General features: G+C 35.2%; 1 protein-coding gene across 2 annotated transcripts in view; it reads left to right on the forward strand.

Annotated features, from left to right (window-relative positions):
* Nucleotides 1-26,723, forward strand: part of LOC101898123 (LIM/homeobox protein Lhx1) — a 162,633-nt gene that overhangs the window by 21,490 nt on the left and 114,420 nt on the right. For both annotated transcript variants that reach the window (XM_020035198.2, XM_005178900.4), the window contains exon 2: nucleotides 26,062-26,257. In XM_020035198.2, coding sequence (XP_019890757.1) covers nucleotides 26,062-26,257 — 196 coding nt within the window. The remainder of the gene's footprint in view (nucleotides 1-26,061; nucleotides 26,258-26,723) is intronic.

Raw genomic sequence — 26,723 nt, forward strand, 5'->3', positions numbered from 1 at the left:
GAAAAAATGACTTCACCGATTCCCAAAGTATTCGGAAATTTTAAATCTGAAATAGCCAAATACTAGTTCAAATGCATCAGTCGGTTTTGCCGACAGATGTATACCCTCAGCCAATGTTTGATTATTTAAAAATATTTTTTTACTTCTGTTATGATTATTCAAATTGATGACCATCCATGGAGTAGGTTCCGAAGGAATGGAATCGTATCAGACTAAGTAAATATCATATAAATATTGCGACGTGCCAGGTTTGGACTATATTGGTTACTTCCTTCTTTTTATATGAGATATATGATAATTTGTAGAAAATGTTAAAATTATAAGATGTGTGTGAGATTGCGATTTTCATACCAGAAAGAGTGGATCGATACATCCCAACTTGATATCAGATCTTGTGTTAGTACAAATAATGGGATGTGTGAAGTGTGAAAAGATTATTTCGGATTTTATAAACGTATTGGTTATTTGAAATTTTGACCCTTTGTGGGGAAGGTACCAGAAGAAATGGTCCGATCTCTACCATCTTTAAAACATTTCCTGTGTTGATAGAAATATTGAGATATGCCAAGTCTGAATGGAATCGGATGATAATTCCGAGTTGTATAAATTTCTTCAATAATCAACATGTTGACCCTTTTGTGGGGGATGTACCAAAAGGAGTGGATCGATATATTCCATCTTCACATCTGACCTTGGGCTAATGAAAATATTGAGATGTGTGTAATTTGAAGACAATCGAACACTTACATCACATTTTATATGAGTTATAAATATTCCAAATGTTGTCCCTTTGTGGGGGAGGTACTTGATGGAGTTTACCGATATTGTCAATTTTCGCACCTGACCTAGCATTGATGCAAATATATTGGGATTTGCAAAGTTGGATCAAAATCAAATGTTTCTTTCTCGCTCTGTGCAGTAAAATATTTTTTTTTTGAAAATTTTGGCTTTTTGTGGGAGTTGCCAGAAGGTCCACTCCTCTTGGTAACTCCCCCAAAAAAGAATTTGCCCAATGTTGCCCATCTCCCAACACGATCAAGTTTTGATAATAATATTGCGATGTACCAAGTTTGGAACAAATCGACAGACGGACGGACACACCCCTAGATCGACTTCAAATTCCCTGAAACGAATTTGGTTCAAAGATGCTACAAATGTTCTAAAACGAATCTGGTCCAAAGAGACCTAGGGTCTAAAACCGTTGTTTCGTTGAGGCATGTTTTGGCCTTATCAGATCATATATATTCCCTCTGTAGCCATATGGTGGAGGGTATAATTAGGAAATATTTTACGTACCCTTGAAACGACTACCCCTTTCCTCCCATTCGCGAATAATGCATTAATTAAGTACATTTTGGTTTCAGTAACTATTTACACAATTGCTTCCTTATCCTTGATTGTAACATTTATCTGCACTTGAAAGTAGGAAGTTAGAAAATTGTCACCTAATTTTATGGGACTATCTCATTATTTTATGACTTGCTGGTAAGCAGAAATTTTGCAGTTACCATTAGCTGCGGTTATGAAATTAATAAAATGGAATTAAAATAAAGAAAATGCTATTTTTAGGGGATAAAAGCAATTCCATTTGAAATTCAGAAATTTAAAAAATTAATATGTTTTCAAAATTATTAAAGAAATTATTATTGTTATTTATTTTTTATTTATAAATATTTATTTTTTCTTTGCAAAAAAAATCGAATTTTTTTTTCAAAATTATTAAAATTATTATTATTATTATTTATTAGCAAACATTTATTTTTTATTTGTAAATATTAATTTTTTATTCATAAATATTTATTTTTAATTTAAAAATATTTGTTTTTTATTTGCAAATATTTATTTTTTTGTAAACATTAATTTTTTATTTAAAAATATTAATTTTTTTATTAATAAATATTTATTTTTTATTCAAAAATATTTATTTTTTATTTGCAAATATTTATTATTTGTGTTAAAATTTCAATTGCTTTAATTTCCATTTATTTACCCGATGATTTAAAGTTTATTTTTATTTTTTTTTAAGTATTTATTTTTCTTTTTAAATGTTTCAATTGAATTGTTATTTTTTGTTTATAAATATTTAATCTTATGATAAACAAAATGTTATATTTATTTAATTTTTTCATGTGCCACAAACTATACAAAAGTTTTGCAGTTGAAAAAAAAAACAGTTTAAATGGATTACCCAAAAACAATAAAAATCAAAATGGGTGGCGAGACACTCCCCCCAATTGTATATATGTTTACATATTATATAAATATACGTACACACATATATGTGATTTTTTTGGAAAAAAGCTCTGGTATATTTTGTCACATTTACATATTATTGTTGATGAAAAATTTGCATAAACTTATTGATGATTGTAAACAAAATGTGGGAGAGAGAGAAAGGGAGAGACAGGCAACCAGCCTTGTTGGCTGGCTGGCTGGCTGGCAGACAGACATGTAAATAAACATAAATCAACACAATGACAAAAATCGCATATTGTTTATACATATATGTGTGTGTGTGTGTGAGTCTGTGTGTGTTTGCCCAAAAGATAAATCTACTGTTATGCATATATTTACTATATATCAATGGTGTTAGATGTCATGTGTTTTAATATTGAAATTTATTCGATTTTATAAAATTCACTCTCAGCCTAGCAGGCAGGGCAGGGCAGGGCTGTCTGTCTAAGTGACTGCTTTGTTGGTTGGTTGCTTGACTGACTGTCTGTCTGTCTGTCTGCTGTTTGCTAGCTTGATTATTTATGCAATCAAATGTGTCAAAATACTTTTCTCGATTTGCTTGAATGACATGCAGCAGCTACACCAACAACAACAACGGCAACACTTCATGATATTAGCAAGAATTTTTCAGAGCGTTAGAGCGAATAAAATAAATATATATGTGTGTATTTATCATAAAATACAATAAATATTTATGGTGTCTTCTTAAAAATATAACACCATTCATAGGATATTTGCATTTAATCCTATTTATAATTTTTTTGGGGAAAAATTGGAAAACCAAAAAAGGATATTGGAAATAAAATTGGAAAAATAATCCCACATAATTTTGCAAAATCTGCTTATGCTTAAAAGAAAGGATAATTTGTTTTGAAAAATTTAATATTTTTGTTAACAAAAAAAAAAAAAAAAAAATATAAAAAAATATTTAAAGAATTTTTTTTTGGGTCTTCAAGCATTTCTCTTTAATTTTAAATATCCTTTAAAAAATTATGGCAGGTAATGGCTTCTCAAAGATATCACCTCAAATTTCCTTCTCCATCATAGCCATCATGTCCCTCTTGATTTATCCCTACTCCTTCTTTATAGTCCCTATTTTGAAAATATTTAATTTAAAATTATTAAATTTCGTATGCCACCCACTTGTTTTTGTTTTGCTTATCTTATCCTGCACTGTATAGCTTTGACCCGTTTCTTATGTGTGTGTGCTTGTGTATTCGTTTAGAGTTTTCTGCAAAATTTATCAAAAGTTTTTCGTCTATAATTAAGCAATTAATATGCAAACAATCTTCCGATATATCGTTGATTTATGGATGCCGTTCAAGTGGAAAGTGTTAAACGCATTTTTGCGTTTATGGTTTGTTTTTTTTTTCTCCATTTTCCTTCTTTCCTCTTTGCTGCTACATCAGTTACATGTTAATAACATGTCAATGCAACAAGGCTGTTGTGTGGATCTATGGAACTCGCTGATACCGACCTATTGATAACCTATAGCTTTGGCAGTGAGGAACAAAAATTCAAATTTGGTAACTGGACAAGGGCCCACTTAAAATTCGGAATATAATAAAATATTCCATACGCTCACTTCCGAAAAAGGCCAAAATTGTAAGAGAAATTTAGACACCCCTTAAAGTAGGTCCAGGAAAACTGGGAGCAATCTATATTAAACACATTTTTTGCACCTTGCCTTCGGGGCACTTTCTGCCTTCTAAGACACTTTTAACAACAATTAAATTATTAGAAATTAATAATTACCACTTTTAGGATATCTCAAATTAAAGGCATTTTGTCAATATTTTCCTGGGATGTTTTGATCAGATATATACCCAACAGGAGAAAAGGGGGATTTAATGAAATGTGCGTAATTTGTATGCACCAGCTCAACTCATCTAATTTAGAAAACAAAATACTCCAATTCTGTCCAATCGATTATTACTACGAGCCCCTTCCAAAATATGTCTAAACATGTCTTTTTAGAGAAAGGGTATAAGACAGAAATGCATTCCGAACCATTTCGGGGGCAGTGGTCCAATTCGGAAAGAAATAACATTTACATGTGAAATATACGGCATTTTGGAGATAAGAAGATTGTTAGTAGTGAAGGTATCAGAGCCCTTGAAATCGGGTGGGTCCTTGTAACCTACATATACAGGGTTGCCCATATTCGACGGACCCATGTTTTTTTTTTTTTGGCCCATTCCAATCGACGAGGCTTGTCCGCAGGCAACATTCTTTGCGTCAATTGAATTTTGTACGGCAAATCAATGCGAATAATCCGTTGTAAAGTAGACCACTTCGGATTAGAAAGAGCCTTACCAGTCGAAAATTTTTCGTATAAAATCTTAATGGTGTTCTTAGAAGGCGCACTTCTCACATTTTTTAATGTTTTAAAAGCACGTTGAGTTTTCACAATTGACTTCTTGTAAATTTCAACTATTTCAGAGCGCTCGCGTGGCGTGTATTGGTTCATGGTAAAAATCAGCTTGGACTGACGCTTCAAACGCGGTATGTCATTAAGCGATGTGACATCTCTGTCAAAAGTTATGGCGTTGCCAGATGGGTCCGTCGAATATGGGCGAATACTTTTACTGACATTTTAAATAATAATGTTATAATAATTTTACAAAAATCGGAACCTGATTTCTGAGTGAATTTTTATTCATTGGTCCACTTGAATTTCAAGTGACAAACACATCGCTTTGGAAATGTAAAAAAAATTAATAATTTTTACAAATTTGTATCCGAAAATTTTGAAACATATTAACAAGTAAAAAAGCAATGGGTTCGACCGGTTCGAACTTTGAATACCCTCCACCATTTAGAACGAATTTGGAAGTTTTCAAAAAATAAAATCCGTTAAAATTCTGTTAGAATCTTAAAAATACCGAGTATAGCCGTTATACTGTGTTCTATACGATGACATGGACCTGCATAGGCAACATTTGTCATAAGCCATTCCAATATTCAAATACGAAACTTGAAGAAAAATCGGGTTAATAATGTAGCTAAGATCATCAAAATACCGAATAAAGGGAGGTACCGATAAACAGGGACTATACGAAGACCTGGACCTGCATAGACAATTCTCTATCACAAACTGTAGTACCTATTAGGAACTTCAAATACGCAATTTCAAACAATTTCGTCATATTTTGTATCTAAAATCGTCAAAATATCGAATATTGGGAGGGCGAAGACGTGGGCCTGCATACGCAATTTTTTGTCCTGTGCTGTAGTACCCATTACGAAATCTAAATTCGCAATTTGAAACAACTCCGGGGAATAATGTTCCTAAAATGGTCAAAATATCGAATGTCGAATTGCATGTGGACTAATATATATCCCATCTTCAAACTTGACCTGCCTGCAGACAAAAGACTGATCTATGCAAAATGTTATTAGTTTTGACTCTAACGTGATCACAACAGACAGACGGAAGAAAAGGAGCTAAATTGTCTTAGAATTTTACGCTAATCAAAAATATATATACTTTGTTATGTCTAAAGTTATTTTTTCGATGAGTTGCAAACGGATTGACGAACTTAATATACTCTCCATTCTATGTATGGTGGAGGGTATACAAATACTTAAACCAAACTATTAATAAATTAATTTTGTAATTTAATAATTTCCTCTCTTCGAAGCAGAACATCGATTTGCATGTTTTTACTCGCGAGTGAAACATACTCGCAAACGAGAGTGCTCCACTCTTTTGTTTTTTTTGGGTTTAGAAAATACAAATACAAATACATCAAAAAAAAAAAAAACTTTACAAAAACCAAAAGAGTACTCGTCAGGAGTAGTCGATTCTCATGCGAAATGAAAACGAGTTTATTCGGTTTAGAATATTCCCGATTTCTTTTTTTACTCGCAGGAATAATCCCGCTCCAATTCGAGCGATTTTCACTCTCTATTCAAATTCAAGCAAGCACTTTAAAGCTATACTTTTAAGTGGAACAATTTTTTTTTGCGAGTCTCAATCGAATTTTTCGAAGCTTTGTAAAAATCCCATTTATTGTTCTCTATTCTAAAATCTATTCGAAAATAAATTAATAAAAATATGGTTTTAGGTTTCATCTAGCATACAGTCGTCTATAAGAAAACATAAGCTTGATATCATTTTGTTTCGTATTTTCATGTATATGCTCAAAATTACATAAATACATTAACTTCTTCACTTCGAAGTACAGATATGAACTATCTTCATAAAATGCATATAGGAGCATATACCTACGGATATACATGATAACAAGTAAAATAGTATCAGTCGGTTTTGCCGACAAATGTATACCCCCAGCCTTGAGTTATGAACGTGACAGATTTGGACTATATCGGCTACTTCTTGTACTTTATATGAGATAGGTGCACATTTTCGGATATATGTGTCAGGTAACAGATATAGCGGACCGAAGTATTCCATTTTCATACTTCATCTAATACAGATAAAATATATTGGTATGTGCAAAATTTGAAGGAAATTGAACATTCGTATCCAACTTTATGCGAAATCATAAATTCCGACAAATTACATATTCCTATCAGAATACTGGTTAAGAGAAATATTTAGATATAGCAAGTTGTTAAGAACCACCGACTTGTTTCGCAAGTTATGACAATTATAAGTTGGCAGATCTTGTGTTGATGAAAATATTGAGAAGCTACAAGTCTGAATAGAATCGGATGTTAATTTTGCGTTTTATGAGCTTCGTGGATACTCAAAATTTTGATCTTTTGTGGGGGAGGTACCAGAAGGAGTGTACCGATATATCCCATCTTCACACCAGATCTTGAGTTAGTAGAAATATTGGGACATGTGTAATATGAAGAGAACCGGATGTTTATTTCGGATTCTTTCCTCGTTTTGATTATTCAAAACTGTCATCCTTTGTGTGGGAGGTACCAGAACGAATGGTCCGATTTCTACCATCTTTATAAAAGATCTTGAGTTTATAAAAATATTGAGACATGCTAATTCTGAATTGAATCGGATGTTAATTTAGTGTTTTAAGAGCTTGATGGATATTCAAAATTTCGACCTATTGTGGGGGAGGTACTTGATGGAGTGGACCGATATTATCCATTTTTGCACCTGATCTAGAACTGACGTAAATATCAGGATTAGCAAAGTTGGAACAAAATCGGTTTATCGCTTCTCTTTCTGTGCAGAAAAAATATATTTTTTTAAAAATCTCGATCATTTGTGTGGGAGGTACCAGAAGGAGTGGACCGATCTTGTCCATTTTTACACTTGACCTAGTACTGACGCAAATATTAAGATTTGCAAAGTTTGAGCAAAATCGGATCATCGTTTCTCTTTCTGTGCAAAAAATATATTTTTTTTTTCAAATTTCGACCATTTGTGGGGGAGGTACCAGAAGGAATGGACCGATATATTCCATCTTAACATCAGACCTTGGGTTAACATAAATATTGGCATGTGTGAAATTTGATGACAATCGGACTCTTATATCACATTTTGTAAGAGATGTAATTATTCAAAATTTTGACCATTTGTGGGGGAGGTACTTGATGGAGTGGACCGATATTGTCCATTTTCACACTGGACCTAGCACTGACACAAATATTAAGATTTGCAAAGTTGGAGCAAAATCGGATTACCGTTTCTCTTTCTGTGCAAAAACTAAATTTTTTGAAAATTTCGAACTTTTGTGGGGGAGGTACCAGAAGGAGTGGACCGATATTGCCCATCTCCGAACTCGATCTAAGTTTGACAAAAATATTACGATGTACCAAGTTTGGACCAAATCGGATACTCCCTTCGAGAGTTATCGTGCGCACCAGCCAGACAGACAGACAGACAGACAGACATACAGACGGACGGACGGACGGACGGACATCGCTAGATCGACTCCAAATGTTCTGAAACGGATTTGGTCCAAAGAGACCTAGGGTCTAAAACCGTTATTTCGACTAGGCACGTTTTGACCGTATCAAATGATATATACCCTCTGTAGCCATATGGCTGAGGGTATAAAAAGGGTAGGTAAGCTATCCTGACTTTCCTTAATATCGGCAGCTAGAATACCGAACGCTTTGAATTATATCTGCATATTGCAAGCGACAATTTTTCATACATGGAGGCAACAATATTTTTTGGCTGGAACGCCATTTTTATTCACGAATTCAAATCGTAACAAATGTTGTGGCTTATGATTGTGTCTCCTTTGCACGTACATACCTATATACATACCACCACTACAATTACACATACATTCTTAAAACTTGTGGTGTAGGTATAAAATTATATAGGATCTGCCATTGTCATCTAACTTTAAGACAATGGCAGGGAGTTCTCCTGAGTTTTTCATTGTTTGTCATCATCGTTCAATGTTTTTGTTGTTATTGTAGAACCACGACAATGTTGCCTTTTTTTGTCATTTTTTTCTTTGCTTTTGAATCTGAATACCACCAACAAAGATTGTCGACATTTTAGCTTTTTGCGGAGTTCTCTGAAAAAAAAAACTGAACTGAACTGAAACTGTCTGTATGCCTGTCTAAATGGCATTTCCCATTTGCCAACTGTAAGACTACAAAAAAAGTTTATTCTCCCTCCACAGAATACAAGACGATACACAAATATATATATATATATATGTGTGTGTGTGTGTGTGTGTGTGTGTGAATGTTCAATTGCGTATGCAAAGGGAGTACATGAGATAGTGTATGTGTGTGTGCGTGCATTGTATCTTTAAGAAATAAAGTAACCAAGTGTGTATGAGCTTCCTTGTTTTTTTTTCTCATTTTTTTGTTGTTGCTTCAAATATTTGTTTTTGTGCTTCAAAGCTTATCTGGCGTTCAAGAAACTTTTTCCAAAAAAAAAAAAACATTGGCTGGCATACAATATTTCTTGGGCCATGTACGTGTCGTTTCAGTTCTCCGTTTCCTTTTTTTCTAAAGAAAACAACGACTTGGCACACACATGCATACATTTTTATTGTTGTTACTGCAAGGAAGCCAAAGAGTACTATCCTCCGCCATAGCTTGCCTGCTGCTGCTGCTGGTGTTCATTGCACATTGCGTGGCTTTTGCTTTTTATCTTTGCCATAGCTCAGCTCGATAAAAACGACTTCGACGACTGCCATTTGTTTGTTCAGTGCAATATCAAGTTGAGAGGAACCAAAGAAGGGAAAAAGTAAGAAAAAGCAACAACACAACTTTACAACAAAAGCATGTTCGCCATTCATATCAGCAAACATATGTGTAACGCCTTCCTGGTGTTGCTTTTTCCGATGTTGGAGTTTTTGGGCAACCGACAAAAGGGTTATGGAAATGGATGGCAAAAGGGCAGGATTGTTCCTTGGGATATGAAAAAAGGATTCAAATGGTGTAACTAAGTCCTTTCAAGTAACTGGGTCCTTCAATTAGAAACAAGGGAGTAACCAAGGATCCTCTGGTTCAAAATTTCGAAATATATGAGGTCATATAATCTAGAATTTTTAAGAAGTTTAGAAAATAAATCTTCCAAGGAACAAACATATGAATATATTTGGGCATATTCAAAGCCAGTAAGGAAAAGTCAAAAGTATTAAAAAAATTAGATCGGGGCCGATTTCCACCATATGAAAACATATGTCCTGAAATTCACTCCATTTGGGCTAATATTAGCCATTATTTTAAAAATAAATCTGAAATCGGATTAAGGATATATATGGGAGCTACATGCAAAGCTTAGTTGATCTTGATAAAATTTGGCAAAGGTATTTCCGAGCTCTATAAGATATCTGGTATTAAATATCATTGTTGTCGAATGTATATTACGAATTTGAGTATGGATGCTAAATATATAAATCTGAACCGATTTTAACCAAATTTGATGTACTTGCTTCTTGACTGAATTCGGTCGGATATACAAGAATTCAGGACTTTTGGACTTATATTGGCCATTTGGTGCCAAAATCTGAACCTATCTTTAAAATATTTGGCAGAGGCATTTCTGGGCTGAATCTGATATCTGGTACCAAATATCATTATTGTCGAATGCATATTACGAATGTGAGGGACTTTAAGTCCCCAAATCGGATGAAATATATATATATGGGTGCTAAAGCTATATCTGAAACGATTTTAAGCAAATTTGATGTACTTGCTTCTAGACCGAATCCGGTCGGATGTACTTTTGGGACTTATATTGGCCATTTGGTGCAAAATTAACCCGAAATCAGTTGAAGATATGTATCGGAAATCTGAACGGATCTTTAAAAAATTTGGCAGAGACATTTCTAGGCTGAATCTGATATCGGGTACTAAATATCATTGTTGTCGAATGCATATTGCGAATGTGAGGGACTTTAAGTCCCCAAATCGGATGAAAAATATATTTGAGTGCTAAAGCTATATCTGAATTGATTTTAACCAAATTTGATGTACTAGCTTCTTTGCTGAATTCCATCGAAAGTGCCAAATTTCAGGTCATTTGGACTGATTTTGATCCTTTAGTGCAAAATTAACCCGAAATCGGTTCAAGATATATATGGTAGCTATATCTAAATTTAAACCGATTCTCACCAATTTCAATAGGGTTTATCCTTGGGCCAAACAAATTTTGTTTGGAAAATGTCATTTCAATCGGAAAATAAACTCCTCTTAGAACTCTCCTGTATTGGAAGTATAATCCGAACTCACATAGATATCTACTGTAGGTTTTATACCCCCCACCATTCTATGGAGTATATATGTATTCTGGATCAGGCTAAATTTCTAAGTCGATTTAGAGATGTCCGTCCGCCTGCTTGTCCGATTGTCTGTCTGTTTGTTGTAACCACTCTATCTTTTGAAAGAATTAACATAGAAGTCTAGAATTTTGCCAGTAGGTAGGTTAGGTTCGTAAATGGGCCATGTCGGGCCTCGTTTTCGTATAGCCTCCATATAACAATATCTCCCAAAATTTGGTATTTTGATGATTATTCACCGGATTTTTTTCAATTTTCGTATTTGCAGATCTTAATGGGTACTTTAGCCTACGAAAAAAAACGTACATATGCAGGCCCACATCTTCGTATAGCCCCCATATTCCAGTTTTCATTTAAGCGATATTTTTCGGAATTTTTTGAATTTGGGTATTTAGCCGAACTCTTGTTTTGTAATAAACATTTCCCCTCTACATACCTACAAATATAGGTATATACTTACCTTGCTACTATTTGGATTGGTAAACTTCACATTCCCATTGCTTGTATCCTTGAGCAAAGACTTCCAATATCTCTCCCTCCACATCTAAATGTTTATTTCCTTTTGCCATGTTTCCCTTTGTTTGTTTGCTTTTTCCCTACAACTTTTTTCACTTGCTACTTCATGCCATTCTTATCACAGGGAAAACATGAATTTCTCGGAAGAATTGCAAACAAATGAAATAAAAAAATAAGAAAAACTACAAACCAATGACTACTGCTGCTGGCTTAACTCTAACAATGGCAGTTTGAAGTCAGAAAAGACCAAAATGTTTTTTTTTCAAAGTCCCTCAGATCAAGTTTCGAGTTTTTAAAGGTTATTTTCTCAAGGTCCATCAGGTGAATAATTGTGGGTATTAAGAAAATATTTAATTCTGGAAAATATTCTCAAAATACTCACAATTATTCACCTGAAGGACCTTGAAAAAATATCCTAAAAAAATCCTCGATACTTGGTCTGATGGAATCTGAAAAAAATCTTAAAAATTGACTACTACTCATCTGATGGAACTTAAATATCCCGGAGAATTATCGATTATTGATTCAATAGATCCTGAAAAAAAAATCATATAAAATGGACTTTTATTAGTCCGATAGACTTTTGGAAAAATCCAGATTACTAGCCTTTTGAACCTATAATCGCTCCAGAAAAGAATAAATTATCCACGATTTGGATTCAGATGGTCCCTCAAACAAATATTTGGAAAATTTCAAGTTTTGAAAAAAAATATGAACTTGAAGTCATTGATAGAATGCAGGGAAAAAAGGTCTCAGAAAATTAGAACATTAAGGTTAAAACAAAAATTCAAAATAGTACAAAACTTCTGAAATGGCACGACTTGGTATTATGGTACGGATGAAGTTTGAAAGAATGAAGGTGGTTTGGAACAGTTTCGTTTAGGGAGAACGGATGGAGCTGGAATTTTGAAATTTTGTATTAGTGTCCCGTATGGTGGTAGGTTTTGCGATAAAGAGGTGTTTTTGTGCACGAAAAGTACTAAATAGTACACAATTTTGGTACAATTAAATTTGGTACTATTTGGAATTATGTGAACGTATACTTGTAAAATCTGCAAATTTGGTATGCGAAAGGAATTCTTGTAAAATGATAAGTGATACAAAAAAGTGGTTTTGGAGATGTGTACTAAGCGTAAGAACTGTACTAAGTGTAAGAACTCTACTAAGTGGTACTAAATTTGGTACAATTCCGTTTTGGGTGAACAGAAAAAGTTGGTAATTTAAAGTTTTGGTATTGGAGTCCCGGTTGGGTGGTAGGTTTAGGATAAAGAGATGATTTTGGAAGTGTGTACTATAAGTGCGCGAAAAATATTAAAAAGTACTATATTTGGTACAATTTTATATTGGGTGAACGGATGCTGTGCTTAATGGTACTAGATTTATTTTAGGGGAAGGGATAGGACAGAAATCCTTAAATTTGATATTTAGGCCTCTGTTGGTATCTGAGGTTGAGATAATTAAACGGGTGAAGGGATATGGCTGGAATCCTTCAATTTGATATGGATGTCAATGTTGGAACGGAGCTAAAATTTTAAGGTGCACCTTTTTGACCTAGATTCATATTAGGGAAAGGGATAGGAGAGGAATCGTTAAATTTGATATTGAGACCTATGTTGGTATCTGAGATAATTGTACGGGTGAGTTAGACCTTTCGCTGACGAAGTAGCGGGAAACGGAATGACAAATTTAATATTCCCTGTTTTTTTTTCCAGGAGGAGGCACAAAAATGTTTTATAAAATCCACGTGGCTGGAGATGGGATTTTTCTTAAATTCCCTCTCCTGAAGGTGGCTTCAAAATATTTTTAAAAATATTTCAAAATTTCACGTTTTTTAATAAATTTTTTTTTAATTCCCTAATAATCCACTTAAAAATATTTTTTCGGAAGTTTTTTGATTTTTGATTTTAAATTTATAATCGGGGATTTCTAGGAGATTTTTTTTCTTCAAACATTATTCCAAACCAAAAATAAATAAAAATAGCTCCAATTTTTAGAAAATTCTTTAGTCCCAACCCAAATGTATATTCTTTAGAACCTTTTCTTCGGCCTTATCTGACCTCCAAAATGTTTTGAAAGTGGATTTCTATACACATTTCCTGACAGTTCCTCGATAAAAACATATTTCGTAAAATAGGTTCTCTCTCTCGCTCTCCCAGGACCCTAATCCACTTTAGTTGTTCTCCCCTTGAAGAATTGATTTGCTCGATTTTTAGAAATAATTTCTCAACTATTTTCTCTGATATCCAAATGGGGATTTTTTAGGAGCATATTTTTCAGCACTACCTGATCTCCAAAGTAGATTTCTATTCATTTTTTTCTGAAAATTAAAATTAATTTGTTTAAAATAGGTTCTCACTCTTTCCCAGGACCTCGATCCAATTTATTTCCTCTCTCCCAGGACCTCCATCAAAATTATTTCTTCTTTCTTTGAACAATTGATTTGCTTGAATTCTATCACATCACATCGTGATCATAACGGTTGGATCGTCGCCTGCCATGAGAAGGTGTTTGGCGGCGGCAGCAGCTTTTTTTTCATCCTAATCTGACCTCCAAATGTTGATTTTTTGGAGAATATTTCCTCTGCCTTATCTGATCTCCAAAGTGGATTTCCATTCACGTTTCCTGAAAAAAAAACCTCGATAAATAATATTTTTTAAAAAGGTTCTCCCTCTCTCCCAGGATCTCGATTTTTTTTTTGATTTATTCTCTCCTTGAAGAATTGATTTGCTCGAATTCCATCACATCACACCGTCGCCTGGTGATCAGACCATCGTGATCATCAAGTCATTGTTGTCGTGAACTTTTCATAAAACGGGCTTAGTCACCTGCAGTTTGATGCTGCTGTTACAAGTTACACGGTTTGGATTGTCGGCTGCCATGAGAAGGTGTTTGACGGCGGCTTTCTTCTACTTCTCCAGTTCTGGTAAATAGTTTGGCCTCCTGCTCCTGCTGGCTTTTTACACCATTAGAATATTCATTTTGCTGCCATCAAACCATGAAGTCTTCTTGCCTTCCAAGCCGTGACTGATGCTTCAAAAAAAAAAAAAAAAATTCAAGCATCATGGTCAAGCATCTATCTGTCAGGGGGTATCAACAACATAACGACCGGTTTCTGGTGGTCGGTTGGTTAGTTGGTTGTAGCATTACAAATCAATAGAACTTACAAAATTTTCGTGTGTTAGTCCTCTTGGGCTCAAGACAAGTTTACTTCAATCTTGTCAGCTTTGACATGGTTGAAGATGTGTTCTTCTTCTTTATTTTCAAATCTTTTGTAATCTTTTGGTGAGTTGTGGCAGGGAACTGGTTTGATGGCGAGATGTAGCAGCAGTTATCGTCCATAGATAATGAGAATTTCCAAATGATTGGTATGCAGCAATTGCTATGCTTGTCCATTGCCAATAGTTGAGTTTTGTATTCGAGGTGGATGGTAGCTGCAATCAACTTCCATGTTTAGCATAGAAATGAAGGAGGGAGAGAGAGAGAGAGAGGGGGGGAGGGGTAAGAAAAATAAAATAAAGGGAGCCAGCTACCAGCTAAGAAGTCCGCCCTGCCATTACCATTCGAGGACAATAAGAATTGGCGAAACATTTCTGGCGTTCCAAGCTGGCTTGGCTGCTGATGGTCGTTGTACGAATACCGTGCGATAACGAAACCAAAGCTCCACACCAAGGCTTATACTGTATTCCCGGGCTGTCTGGTGAAATTCTGGCTTTTACATTTTAGTCACGTTTCACTGAAGTCCTCCAATACAGGCGAAGAATGGAGACGAAGAAGAGAGAGAGCAGGAAAAAACGTAATTCTGATTTCTGCTGATATATATTTTTTTTGCTTTCGAACAACATCTTCTGTTCTTACGCCTCATTCAGTAAAGTATACAAATCCATTCATGTGAATGCCTGGCTGGCTGGAGTGGGGTAGGGGGGGGGGGGGGGGGGCAATGGAGGACAGGGAAATGAAGCTAGAATAATTTTGCCATAAAATGAAAGATGAAGACAAGGAGTTGTTTTTGGCCAAAAATGGGTGGATTACATTATTTTTTGTTTTTGCTGGCTCTTCTCTACCCTCCCCTCCCCCCTTCCCCTTTCCCAGTTGGCTCCTCCATGAGTAGACAACAATGGCAACAATATCAAAAGATATGATATGAAAACGTAAAGAAGCTGCTTCTGATGCTGCCGTGCCACGGAATGGCATGAAATGAAAACCAAATGCCAAGCCATTCCATGCCAAGCAGCAAAGCTGAATACTTTGAGTGCCTGAAATCAAACCAAACAAATCTCAAGTGGAATCAGAGTAAGAGCCACAAACAACAAGAACATGGACAAAACGAATCATACAGGAGGACTTACGGACGTATAGCAAAAGCCAGTCATAGCAATGGCCATCAGTTCGAACCCCAAGAAACCTTGTGGACGAGTGAACACGTTCTTGTAATGCCAGGAGGAGGAGGAGGAGGGAAGCAAAAAAACCAAAACCTCTGTGGCCCCATGACAAAAATATGGCCGCAGTAACCACAGCCAACTGAAACACGTTGCTGGCTATGACTGTGGATTTGTGGTACGTGTTCTGGTCAAAGGGGACAGAATATGGAAACGGTCGATGAAGAAGACTTGCGCGCCGCCGTTGAATCTCCATACAGAAGCATAGCCGCCTGAATAAAGGAGGAGTCACTCACTGGCAGTAACACCATCAAATAACGAAAAAGCAACAGCAACAACAACAACGACAAGACACTATGAACACAAGATCATGAACTTGAGATTTGCGCTGGACTACAACACAACACAAGACAGGCCAACAAAATGCAATGCAACATCGACACAACATCAACATCAATAAAGGCTCTCTCTAACTTCTCCATGGCAAACCAAAGAAAAAAAATCTACAACCGAACATTGTTGTAAATTATGACTTTTCATAAAGGCCGAGGAAAAGATTTTTCACACGAATCACATCATGGTTCGCCAACAATTTTCCATATATGAGAATAGCTTTGTGGCTCCTAGTCAGGCGTGTAAATGGGAAGAATGTCTGAGTTCTGGCAAAAAGGCTTTTGGTCGGCCGGCAAAATATCTGCCTTGCAAAATACTGCAGCTGCCGTCTATGCCATTTGGAGACGACAACGATGATGATGACGGTGACGGTGACTGGTAGCTTCTAAACATTAATTACATAATGTTTTTCTACTTCTTCGTTCTCTACTCATACTTCTTCTTCTTCTTCCGAAGGGAGATAGCTCCTTAGTTTCATGGAAATATTTCCCTGGCTTAATGGCAAAACTCTGGAGTTCTGAGTTCAGGCTCCGTTTTGAAGAATTAACCAACTGTAGCATGTGTTGACAGTTGGCCATTGCAAGGTATTACTGCTGTCATCTGAGGTTAAAAGAAATGGAGCTACTTTTCAGTTTTTTTTTTAACACAGAAGGAGCTATTTCTTTTTTGGCTGAAGAAAAAACATATTTTGCTCTCATTTTGCCAAAAGAACTTCTAAAATTTTTTTTTTTTGCCAAAATGATTGCCTCATAACTTTTTGGCTTATTTATGTTTGCATTTCCCCACAACTGCTTTGGCATCGCCCTGAGCTTCCATTTCAATAATTTGCAAGAATTAATCGTCGTTAAACGGTAGCCCAAAAATTATGGAAATTTGTGTTGCTAGCAGCCAGTCAGCCGACTCCAAGATCATCGATCGATGCAAAGAGCGACCACAAAAAATGTGCCACAGTTTGTGACAAGTTTTTCGTTATGTTTTATGGTGTCTGGGGCAAGATATGAATAATGCATGCATAGCCGCAATTGAGGTACTTATTTACACATTGACGAGTTATGAAAGGTGCTGGGGTGGGGTGGTGGTATGATAATTTTGGGGGGAAATTTGAGAAGTTGGACAAAGAAAGTTCTAGGAAATTTAAGGTCCCAGACGAAATGGTTAAAGTTAGAATCTTGAAATTTTAAACGAGGGCCAGTATTGGTGTGTAGACGTGTGATAAGGATTGGTTTTTGAAAAATTCATACTAAAAGTGTACGAAAAGTAATGAAATGTACTAAAAATTAAACAAAATGAGCTAGAATTCCGAAATTTGGAATTAGAGCCACGGATGGAGTGCAGGATAGATGTACCAAAGGGTTTTTGGAAATTCGAACTTTTAGGTTACGAAAAGTTCTAAAATGGTACTTAACTTCTAACCTGGTAACATTTGGTAAGTCGAGGTTGGGTTTTTGGAAAATCGTGGTAAAAGGGAACAAAAAGTACAAAAATGTTATAAAAAATTAACGAAATTAGCTAGAATTCTGTAAGGAAGGCCACTGATGGAGTGCATAGATGCACCACAGGGTTTTCGGAAATTCGAACTCTAAGGTTTGCGACAAGTTCTAAAATGGTACTTATCATCTAAAATTATACCATTGGGTATGTCGAGGCCGGGTTTTTGCGAAGTTGTGCTAAAAGGTAACGAAAAGTACTAAAATATACTTTTTGGAGATTCGTACTGAAAGGGTACGAAAATCACTAAAATGTGAAATGTAAGGAAAGATACAGATGGAGTGCAGGATAGATGTACAGCAGGGTTTTTGGAAATACGAAAAGTTGTAAAATGGTTCTAAACATCTAAAATGGTACCATTGGGTATGCTAAGGCTGGGTTTTTGCGAAGTCGTGCTAAAAGGTAACGAAAAGTACTAAAATATACTTTTTGGAGATTCGTACTGAGAAGGAACGAAAAGTACTAAATTGTAAAATCTAAGGAAAACCACAGATGAAATGCAGGATAGATGTACCACAGGGTTTTTGGAAATTCAAACTTTAAGGTTACGAAAAATTCTAAAATGGTACTTAACATCTAAAATGGTACCATTGGGTATGTCGAGGCGAATTTTGAAAGAGAGTCACTGATGCAGTGCAGGATAGATGTACTTAATGGTTTTGGCAAATTCGAACTTTCAGATTATGAAAAGTTCCAAACTGGTACTAAACTTCTTGAAAGGTACCATTTGGTATTATGTGAACGGATAGAGTTAAAAACTTGAACTTATTGTATGAGAATCAAGGTTGGAGTAAGCTCAAAGGTAGGAAGGTGGTTTTGGTCATGTGTACCAAATGTGGGAAATGTACTAAATGGTACTAAATTTGGAGCACTTTGGTTGAGGGTGAAAGAATGAAGCAGGAATTTTTAAATTATCTATTGGGTGTGCTAGATTTGTGATAAAGAGGTAGTTTGGATTTTCGGAATTGTGTACTACAATTGTACGAAAAGTACTAAGTGATACTAAATTGGCTATTGGGTAAGGAAAAACGGTGGAGTCTCAAAAATTGATATAGATTTCTCTGTTGGTATCTTAGATTGGGATATAGAGATGTTTTAGAAATGTGTTCTTTAATTGTACGAAAAATGTACAAAATGGCACTACAATTGGTACAATTTGGTATTGGGTGAAGAGATAGTGCTTAAAATCTTAAAATTGAGATTGGGGTCGCTGTTTATATATAGCCTGGGCATATGGAGGTGGATTCGGAAATGTGCACTACAAGTGCACGAAAAGTACTTAATGGTACTATTTTTGATACCTTATTGGGTGAACAGCGCTTGAAATTAGAAACTTGGTCTGAAATTTGGTTTAGGGTCGCTGTTTATGCTTAGCCTAGACATATTGAGGTTGTTTTTGGAAATGTGTACTATAATTGTTCAAAAAGCACTAAGTGGTACTACATTGGGCATAGAGTGAAGGGATAGGGATGATATTCTAAAATTTGATATTTATATTACTGAAGATATCTGTGTTTTTGAAATTCGGTGGTGGCTTGGAAATGTGTTCTGTACGAAAAGTACTAAATTTGGTATTTGTTGAAGGAATAGGGTTAGATTCCTCAATTTTTTTTATTGAGGTATCTCTTGTTATCTGTAATTGAGATCTGTCGGTGGTTTGGAAATGCTTCCTATATTTGTACGAAATGTACTAAATGGATCATAATTTGGTATTGGGTGAAGGTGTAGGGCTAGATTCCTCATATATGATATTACGGTATCTGAAGATATCTTGAAATGCGATATGGAGGTGGTTTTGAAATACGTCCTATATTTGGACGAAAAGTTCTAAATGACACTATTTGGTAAAGGGATTGAGCTGGAATCCTTAAATATGACATGGATGCTAATGTTGGTGTATGTGGTACTGAGAAGGAGGTGGTTTCGGTACTATAATTGTACTAAATGGTACTAAATTTGGTATTGGGTACAGAAAAGGAGCTAAAATATAATATTGAGGTCCCTGTCGGTATCTTGGATTTAGATTTAAAGGTGGTGTTGGAAATTTGTACTATAATTGTTCGGAAAGTACTTACTGGTACTAGATTTGGTATTGGGTGAATGGATAGGGCTGGAATCCTTAAATTTGATATTGAGATTTTTGTTGGTGTCTATGGTTAAGATATGGGGAATGTATTTGAAATATATTCCATGATTATTCGAAAGGTACTAAGAGGTACAAAATTTGGTTTTAGGTGAAAGAATAGAGCTGAAATTCCGAGGGTTTACATATGGAGACGTTGAAATAGTTTTGGACCGAAAAAATGAATGTGGATCCATTATACAATGGTTTGACTAATATCCTTCTTGGAAAAAAATTCAAAATAAAAAGATTTTGAAGATTTTTTCGTTTAAAAGGTAAACAATTTCCCACTATTCTTTCCGAAAAAAAACTTGAATAATGAAAATGAAACCTTGAAAGTCTGAAAATTGCGATACGATGCATGAAGTTTTGAGTAAAATTATTTGTCAAACTAAGCTAATTCTGCATTTTTAAGTACTAAAACAGGCCTAACATATAATTGGTGGACTCTTCGCTGATAAACTAGCGGACACTTGCTAGTATTTTATAATAGAAATACCTCATGGCTTCTTCGAAAACCAAAATTTTATTAAAATTTTCCGTGACCGAAAAATATTAAAAATTGTCAACCATTTCAGCGCCCAATATTATTCACTAAAAATACCAGTTCCTTTAGAGACACTATTTTTATGAAATCTGTACCATTTCTTCTTAAAGGGAACCTTGAGTGAAGCCTTTAATTTTGGGAAAACTTTAGAAGCCTTAAAACCTTTTGTCTTTTCAAGCTCCTTGTTTTCTTTGTTCCATTCTGAAATAGCTTTTATATTTTGTTATTTGCCCCACTTCAAAGTTCGACGATAATTACTGGCCATAAAAAAATGCTTTCAACTGTTGCTACCGACTTGACTTTGTTGTAGACTAAAGTTGTGGATGGTGTTGCTTTTCATTTGTTATTTTTTTAGCTTTGCCTTCTCCCAGTGTGTTTAACCTTGAGTTTGCTTTGGTCGAGGTTACATGTGGCGGCTGCTGTTGATGATAAACGCTACGTTGCTGTAGACGGCCGTTAACATAGCCATGGATTTTGCCAAAACACATTTTGATTGATGACATCCGTCAATTTTGACAGTTTTCGTAGCAACAAAATGTTTGATATACATTCTATCCCTTCCTTCTTCTTCTTTTTGAGAATAAGAAAAGGTTTTTTTTTAATTTTTTCTCAAAACACAAAGCATGGATGAGGGGGGTGGTACAGTGATGTATGAATAAAAGGGGGCGGTGGTTGGTTGCTTTATTGGTGTATGACTAGGTTCTACCGTCTGGCTGCAAGTGACCCATTTGCCGGTTATGGGTTGCACCAGTTGTGAAAGGACTTTTCAGGGGAAAAAACTTATTCGAAGTTGGTTTGTTAGGGGGTGGGGGGTTATATTGGTAAATTTTAGGGTTTTTAAGGTTTCAGCATAAATATCGACCCCATGTATGGGACTCTTGCCGAAACGATGTGATTGCAATGTAATTTTGGATCCCTTTTATATTTCGGATTTCCCAACGATATTCGATAATTAATATGGTTCTGCATTTTCCTTCGTGGGACGGGATAATTGTAGGTATTTTGCCAACCAAGCAATTTGGCTGTTTAACTTCTTTCCACATGTCTGCGTCTAATAATTTCCAAATCTAAAGAATCAATTGGTATAGGAGTCAAGGTTGCGAAGTTAATTTGATATATGAAGGTGGTAGCCTGGACATATGTAGTTGGTTCCGGATATGTTTACTATTATTGTACGAAAAGAAGAAAGAGGTACTAAATTGGTTACTATGCGAAGGATAGAGCTGGCATCATGAATTTTGATATTGAGGTCTCTGTTGATATCTGAAATTGAGATATGGATATGATTTTGGTAATGTGTACTATAATTGTACGAAAAGTGCTAAATAGTACTAAATTTAGTATGGCGTGAAGGGATAGAGCTGGAATTGTGAAATGTGATATGGATGACACAGTTGGTGTCTGTGGTTAAGTTATTGGGGTGATCATGGAAATCTGTACTATAACTGTACGAAAAGTACTAAATAGTACTAAATTTAGTATTCGGTGAAGGGATAGGGCTGAACTCCTCAAATTTGAATTTGTGGTATGTGTTGGCATCAGGAATATGGTGGCGGTTTTGGAAAAGAGAACTACTAAATGAGTACTATTGTACGAAAAGTACTATGTGGTACTAAATTTGTTACTGGCCGAAGGGATAGAGATATACTTCTGAAATTTGATATTTATTTTACTGATGCTATGTGTATTTGAGATTTAGCGGTAGTTTAGAAATGTATCCTATATTTGTACGAAAAGTACTAAATGGTACTAAATGGTACTAAATTTGATATTGGGTGAAGGAATAGGGCTAGATGTCTCAAATTTGATATTAAGGTCTCAATTGATATCTGGGATTGAGATATGAAGGTGGAGGTTTGGAAATGTGTACTATAATGGTACGAAAAGTACTAAATAGTACTATATTTGGTATTGGGTGAAGGAATAGGCCTGAAATCCCCAAATTTGATATTGTGGTATGTGTTGGTATCAGGAATGGGGATATGGTGGCGGTTTTGGAAAAGAGAACCAGTAAATGAGTAATATTGTACGAAAAGTACTATATGGTACTAAATTTGTTATTGGGCGAAGGGATACGGCTGAAATCCTAAAATTTGATATTTAGTTTACTGATTGTATCTGTATTTCAGATTTCGCGGTAGTTTGGAAATGTGTTCTTTTTTAGTACGAAAAGTACTACGAGGTACTAAATTTGGTATTGGGTGAAGGGATAGGGGTAGAATTCTCAAATTTGATATTGAGGTCTCAATTGACATCTGAGATCGAGATATGGAGGTGGTTTTAGAAATGTATACTATAATTGTTCGAAACGTACTGAATGGTATTATATTTGGTACTGGGTGAAGGGATAGAGCTGAAATTCTCAAATTTGATATATCAGGTAGATATTGGTATTGATATCAGGTATTGGAGATTTGATGGGGGTTTTGGAAAAGAGAACCACTAAATAAGTACTATTGTACGGAAAGTACTATATAGTACTAAATTTGATATTCGACGAATGGATAGAGATACAATTCTGAAATATGATATTTAGTTTACTGATGGTATCTGTATTTGAGATTTCGCGGTTGTTTCAAAATTCGTCCTTTTTTTGCACGAAATGTACTAAATGGTACTAAATTTCGTAGTGGGTGAAGGAATATGGCTAGATTTCTCAAATTTGATATTGAGGTCTCTATTGATGTCTGGGATTGAGAAATGGGGGTGGTTTTGGAAATGTGTCCTTTATTTGTACGAAAAGTACTAAATGGTTCTAAACTTGGTATTGGGTGAAGGGATAGGGGTAGATATCTCAAATTTGAGATGGTGGTCTCTATTGATATCTGGGTTCGAGATATGGAGGTGGAGGTTTGGAAATGTGTACTATAATGGTACGAAAAGTAATAAATAGTGCTATATTTGATACTTACGATAAGGTTCTGCCATATCGCTCATGGGACAGGAATATTTTAGATATTTTAAAGCCCACCAATTTGTCTGTTTTACTTCTTTCCACATGTCTGTATCTAAAAATTTCCAAATCTAAAAAATCATTAACTTATATTTGAAGATTTTTGTGGGTTCCAGCTTTTGTTTTATTAAGGCACCGCCTCCATTTTCTTACCCGGCCGAATTTTTTTTGCTTTCAAATTTGTTTGGCAAATTGGTAATAAATTGCCAAACCACAAAACTCATAACTCCGGATATCAGCAAAAAAAAAAAAAAAAAAGATATTAGATTTCCTCCCCTTCCAAGGCAAAAAAGAAACCAATGACCATAGACTTGAAGCAAAGGCTACACACACTCTCCATACCTCATTTTCCTGCGTTTCGTTTCTTCAGGTGTTTTTAATTCTACAAGTTTTGGCATAAATTTCATTTCTTTGGAGTAGTAAAGTTAAGGCGATAAATGGTCAGAAATATGGTTTGAATTATGAGCATAGACGGAGGAGAGATGGAAGAACAAAGAGAAGCAGTTTGTATGGCTTCAACTAAAATGAAGTTGCCTTGGCAGAGCCATAGGAGCCATCTCTGCTTCGGCATATTCATTAACTACCCTTGGGGCTTTTGTTGCAGCTTGTTGTCTTGGGTTTCTATCCTGTCGTTTTTTTTCGGGTAAGGAGAGCTCTCAATTCCTCTCGTCATCACAAAGTCATGATATGGTGATGATGATGAGTACGACGATGGACAGAAGCTGACCCTTTGGCGGTTAGATAAAGACCAGAATTTTTTTTACTGTTCGAGTCAAAAACTAAATAAAGTATTTGACACTATATCATTATACGGTTGCACTTTTGGGATGTGTTTCAACAAAAATATGTTTACTCCCTGCCACACCACCTCCATGCTGCTGCTCGTAAGGAAACTGTTTTCGTTGTGGCAGCAATGATGTTAACAACACCCTCTTTCAAATAGCTCCAGGGGGGTTTTGGTTGCTTAAAAAGAGATGCTCATTGTTTGACTATTTTTAAGTGCATACAAAGGTAATTCCCTCTCACACATACATACATACACACATATGTAAATAATACGCACCAGAGACCAATTGCGGTCTGGAATTAACATCCTTTCATTCATCATCTGTGGCATTTGGGAATTTTGGCTTTGAAAACTATTCTGAGTAGTCAAGGTGTTGACCATGTTCAAATGGTTGTTATGAGCAGCAAAGCCAAGCATCAATTTGGACACATGAATGATGTGACCCGGACCGTAGGAACTTCAAACATGGATGCACTCTTTTTGAAATTTAACCAAAATAAGAGAAGAAAAAAAGCAGAATTTTTAGCTCAAAGCAATGGCATAAATTAAACGTTTGCGGTATTTAATGGTAATTGCAGCTTTTTGGCATAAGATTTTTGATATTTTTTTAGGCGGGATGGGAGAGTATAGTTTACATGTTCAAATGGCACCACAGAGTTTAATTTTGCGAAACACTTAACAGCTACTGTTTGTTCTTCAAATGGCAACAGCAGCACCTCCTTGATTATGAGGAAGAACCAAAGTACGTTCGGTTGGTTGGTGTTGATGCCACAAATTGCAGCTAATTAGTCCAGGCATCCCTTTTTTTTTTGAGGTCGATTGTACAAAACATAATGATGCTCATTAATGGGTATTTAAGGTGTTATGGCCAGGAAATATTGTGAAGAAACAGGGGGGGGGGGGGGGGGGCAGGGTTGAAAGTGTTCTTTGATATTGACAAGTAATGGTCGACAAAGACCCGACAATGAGTGCAGGAAGTGGGAAACACATGTGGGGTTTATTTAGAGATTGGAGGGCATGACGTTCTGGTGTTTTGAAGATTTGGGCTTAAATATTAGTATACAATTCGACCTGTGCCATAAACAGCGGGTCCGGCCGATTGTAGATATATTCCATGCCATATTTTAAAATTTTGGAGGGAATTTTCAAACCAAGTTGTTGTTATGAGGTATAAAAGTTCGGCTTATGAAAACTTTTCAAGAAGCCATACTGAAGGTTTTGGGTATAATTGAAATTTTGGTCGAAATTTTGAAAGTTGCTGTTTGAAGAAACCCCAATATCTGTCGGATTTTTGAAAAATAATGAAGAAAATTTTTTGAAATTTCGTTTGGAATTTTGAAAATAGGTTTTTGGATAAATCCCATTATTTGTCGGATAACTTGAATTATGATTATAATTTTTTTCAAAATTTGATCGAAATTTTGAAAATAGGTGAATCAGAATTTTGAATCTTTGAACGAAATTTTAAAAATGGGTCTGTGAAGAAACTCCAATATCTATCGGACCGTTTGAAAATTATACCCAGCATCTTGAAAAGATCCAAATTCGGCAATATGTGGTTCATATCGTGATATGAGCCATTTTTTTAGAATTTTTCATACGCAGAACATTTATTCCACAAAACTATCACTTCGCATATCGCAAGTAAAGACGAGCCAATCCGAGCTCTAAAATTGACACAATATCGACTCTTCGTTTCCAGATTAGGACACATACATCCACATTGACACCATATTTAATCGCTCGACTAGAAAGACTTGAATAACTCTAATTCGGGCTGATTTGTATTCCTTGTTTCTTTGAAATGATTCGAGAAAAATCCCTCGGCTAATCGGGCCGATTCTTTGCTATTTTGAAATTCGAATATTTTTTTGGGAAATCCTTTAATGTTTTTTTTTTTAATTTTCCCCCAATACTAATTAATTCTTTTTTTTTTGCTCTCTCTCTTTTCCAGGTCGCAGTGAACCGCCGGTCGGTGTTGGCGACCCCTGTGCCGGTTGCAATAAACCAATTTTAGATAAATTTTTATTAAATGTTTTAGAACGCGGTTGGCATGCGTCCTGCGTACGCTGCTGCGAATGCCTTCAGCCTTTAACGGATAAATGCTTTAGTAGAGAATCGAAACTTTACTGTAGGAATGATTTCTTTAGGTAAGTACATCACAGAGCTACAAATAAAAATAAAACATATTTAATTGACTAAATTTTTAATAAAATATTTTAAGTAAAAACCCTTTTATATGTGTTTTTTACGTTTTTGACATTTACAACAGTGTGCTACAAAAACTAAAAAAATACATTTCAAAATGAAAGAAGCCGAATCAGACCATGCGTGTTTATTTCCCAGTTTAAGCAACATGACCATTAGTAGGTTTAATACAAGCTTCTGACATTTCTTACATTTTTATCGTAAACCTCCCAAATCACATATAAATTAAAGTCTAGTCAAGAGAGATCCCTCATTCCATTGTGTGTACAAATAGGAAAGATTAAATCATGTATTTTAAGCGGAAAACATTTTATACGGGTTTTATACATTTTTGACATTTACAACAGTTTGTGAAAAATATTATAAAGTATATTTTAAACTTAAAAGAAATCAAACCAGGCCATTTCA

This window comes from Musca domestica, unplaced genomic scaffold (genome assembly GCF_030504385.1).
Source record: "Musca domestica strain aabys unplaced genomic scaffold, Musca_domestica.polishedcontigs.V.1.1 95, whole genome shotgun sequence".
Taxonomy (NCBI): domain Eukaryota; kingdom Metazoa; phylum Arthropoda; class Insecta; order Diptera; family Muscidae; genus Musca; species Musca domestica.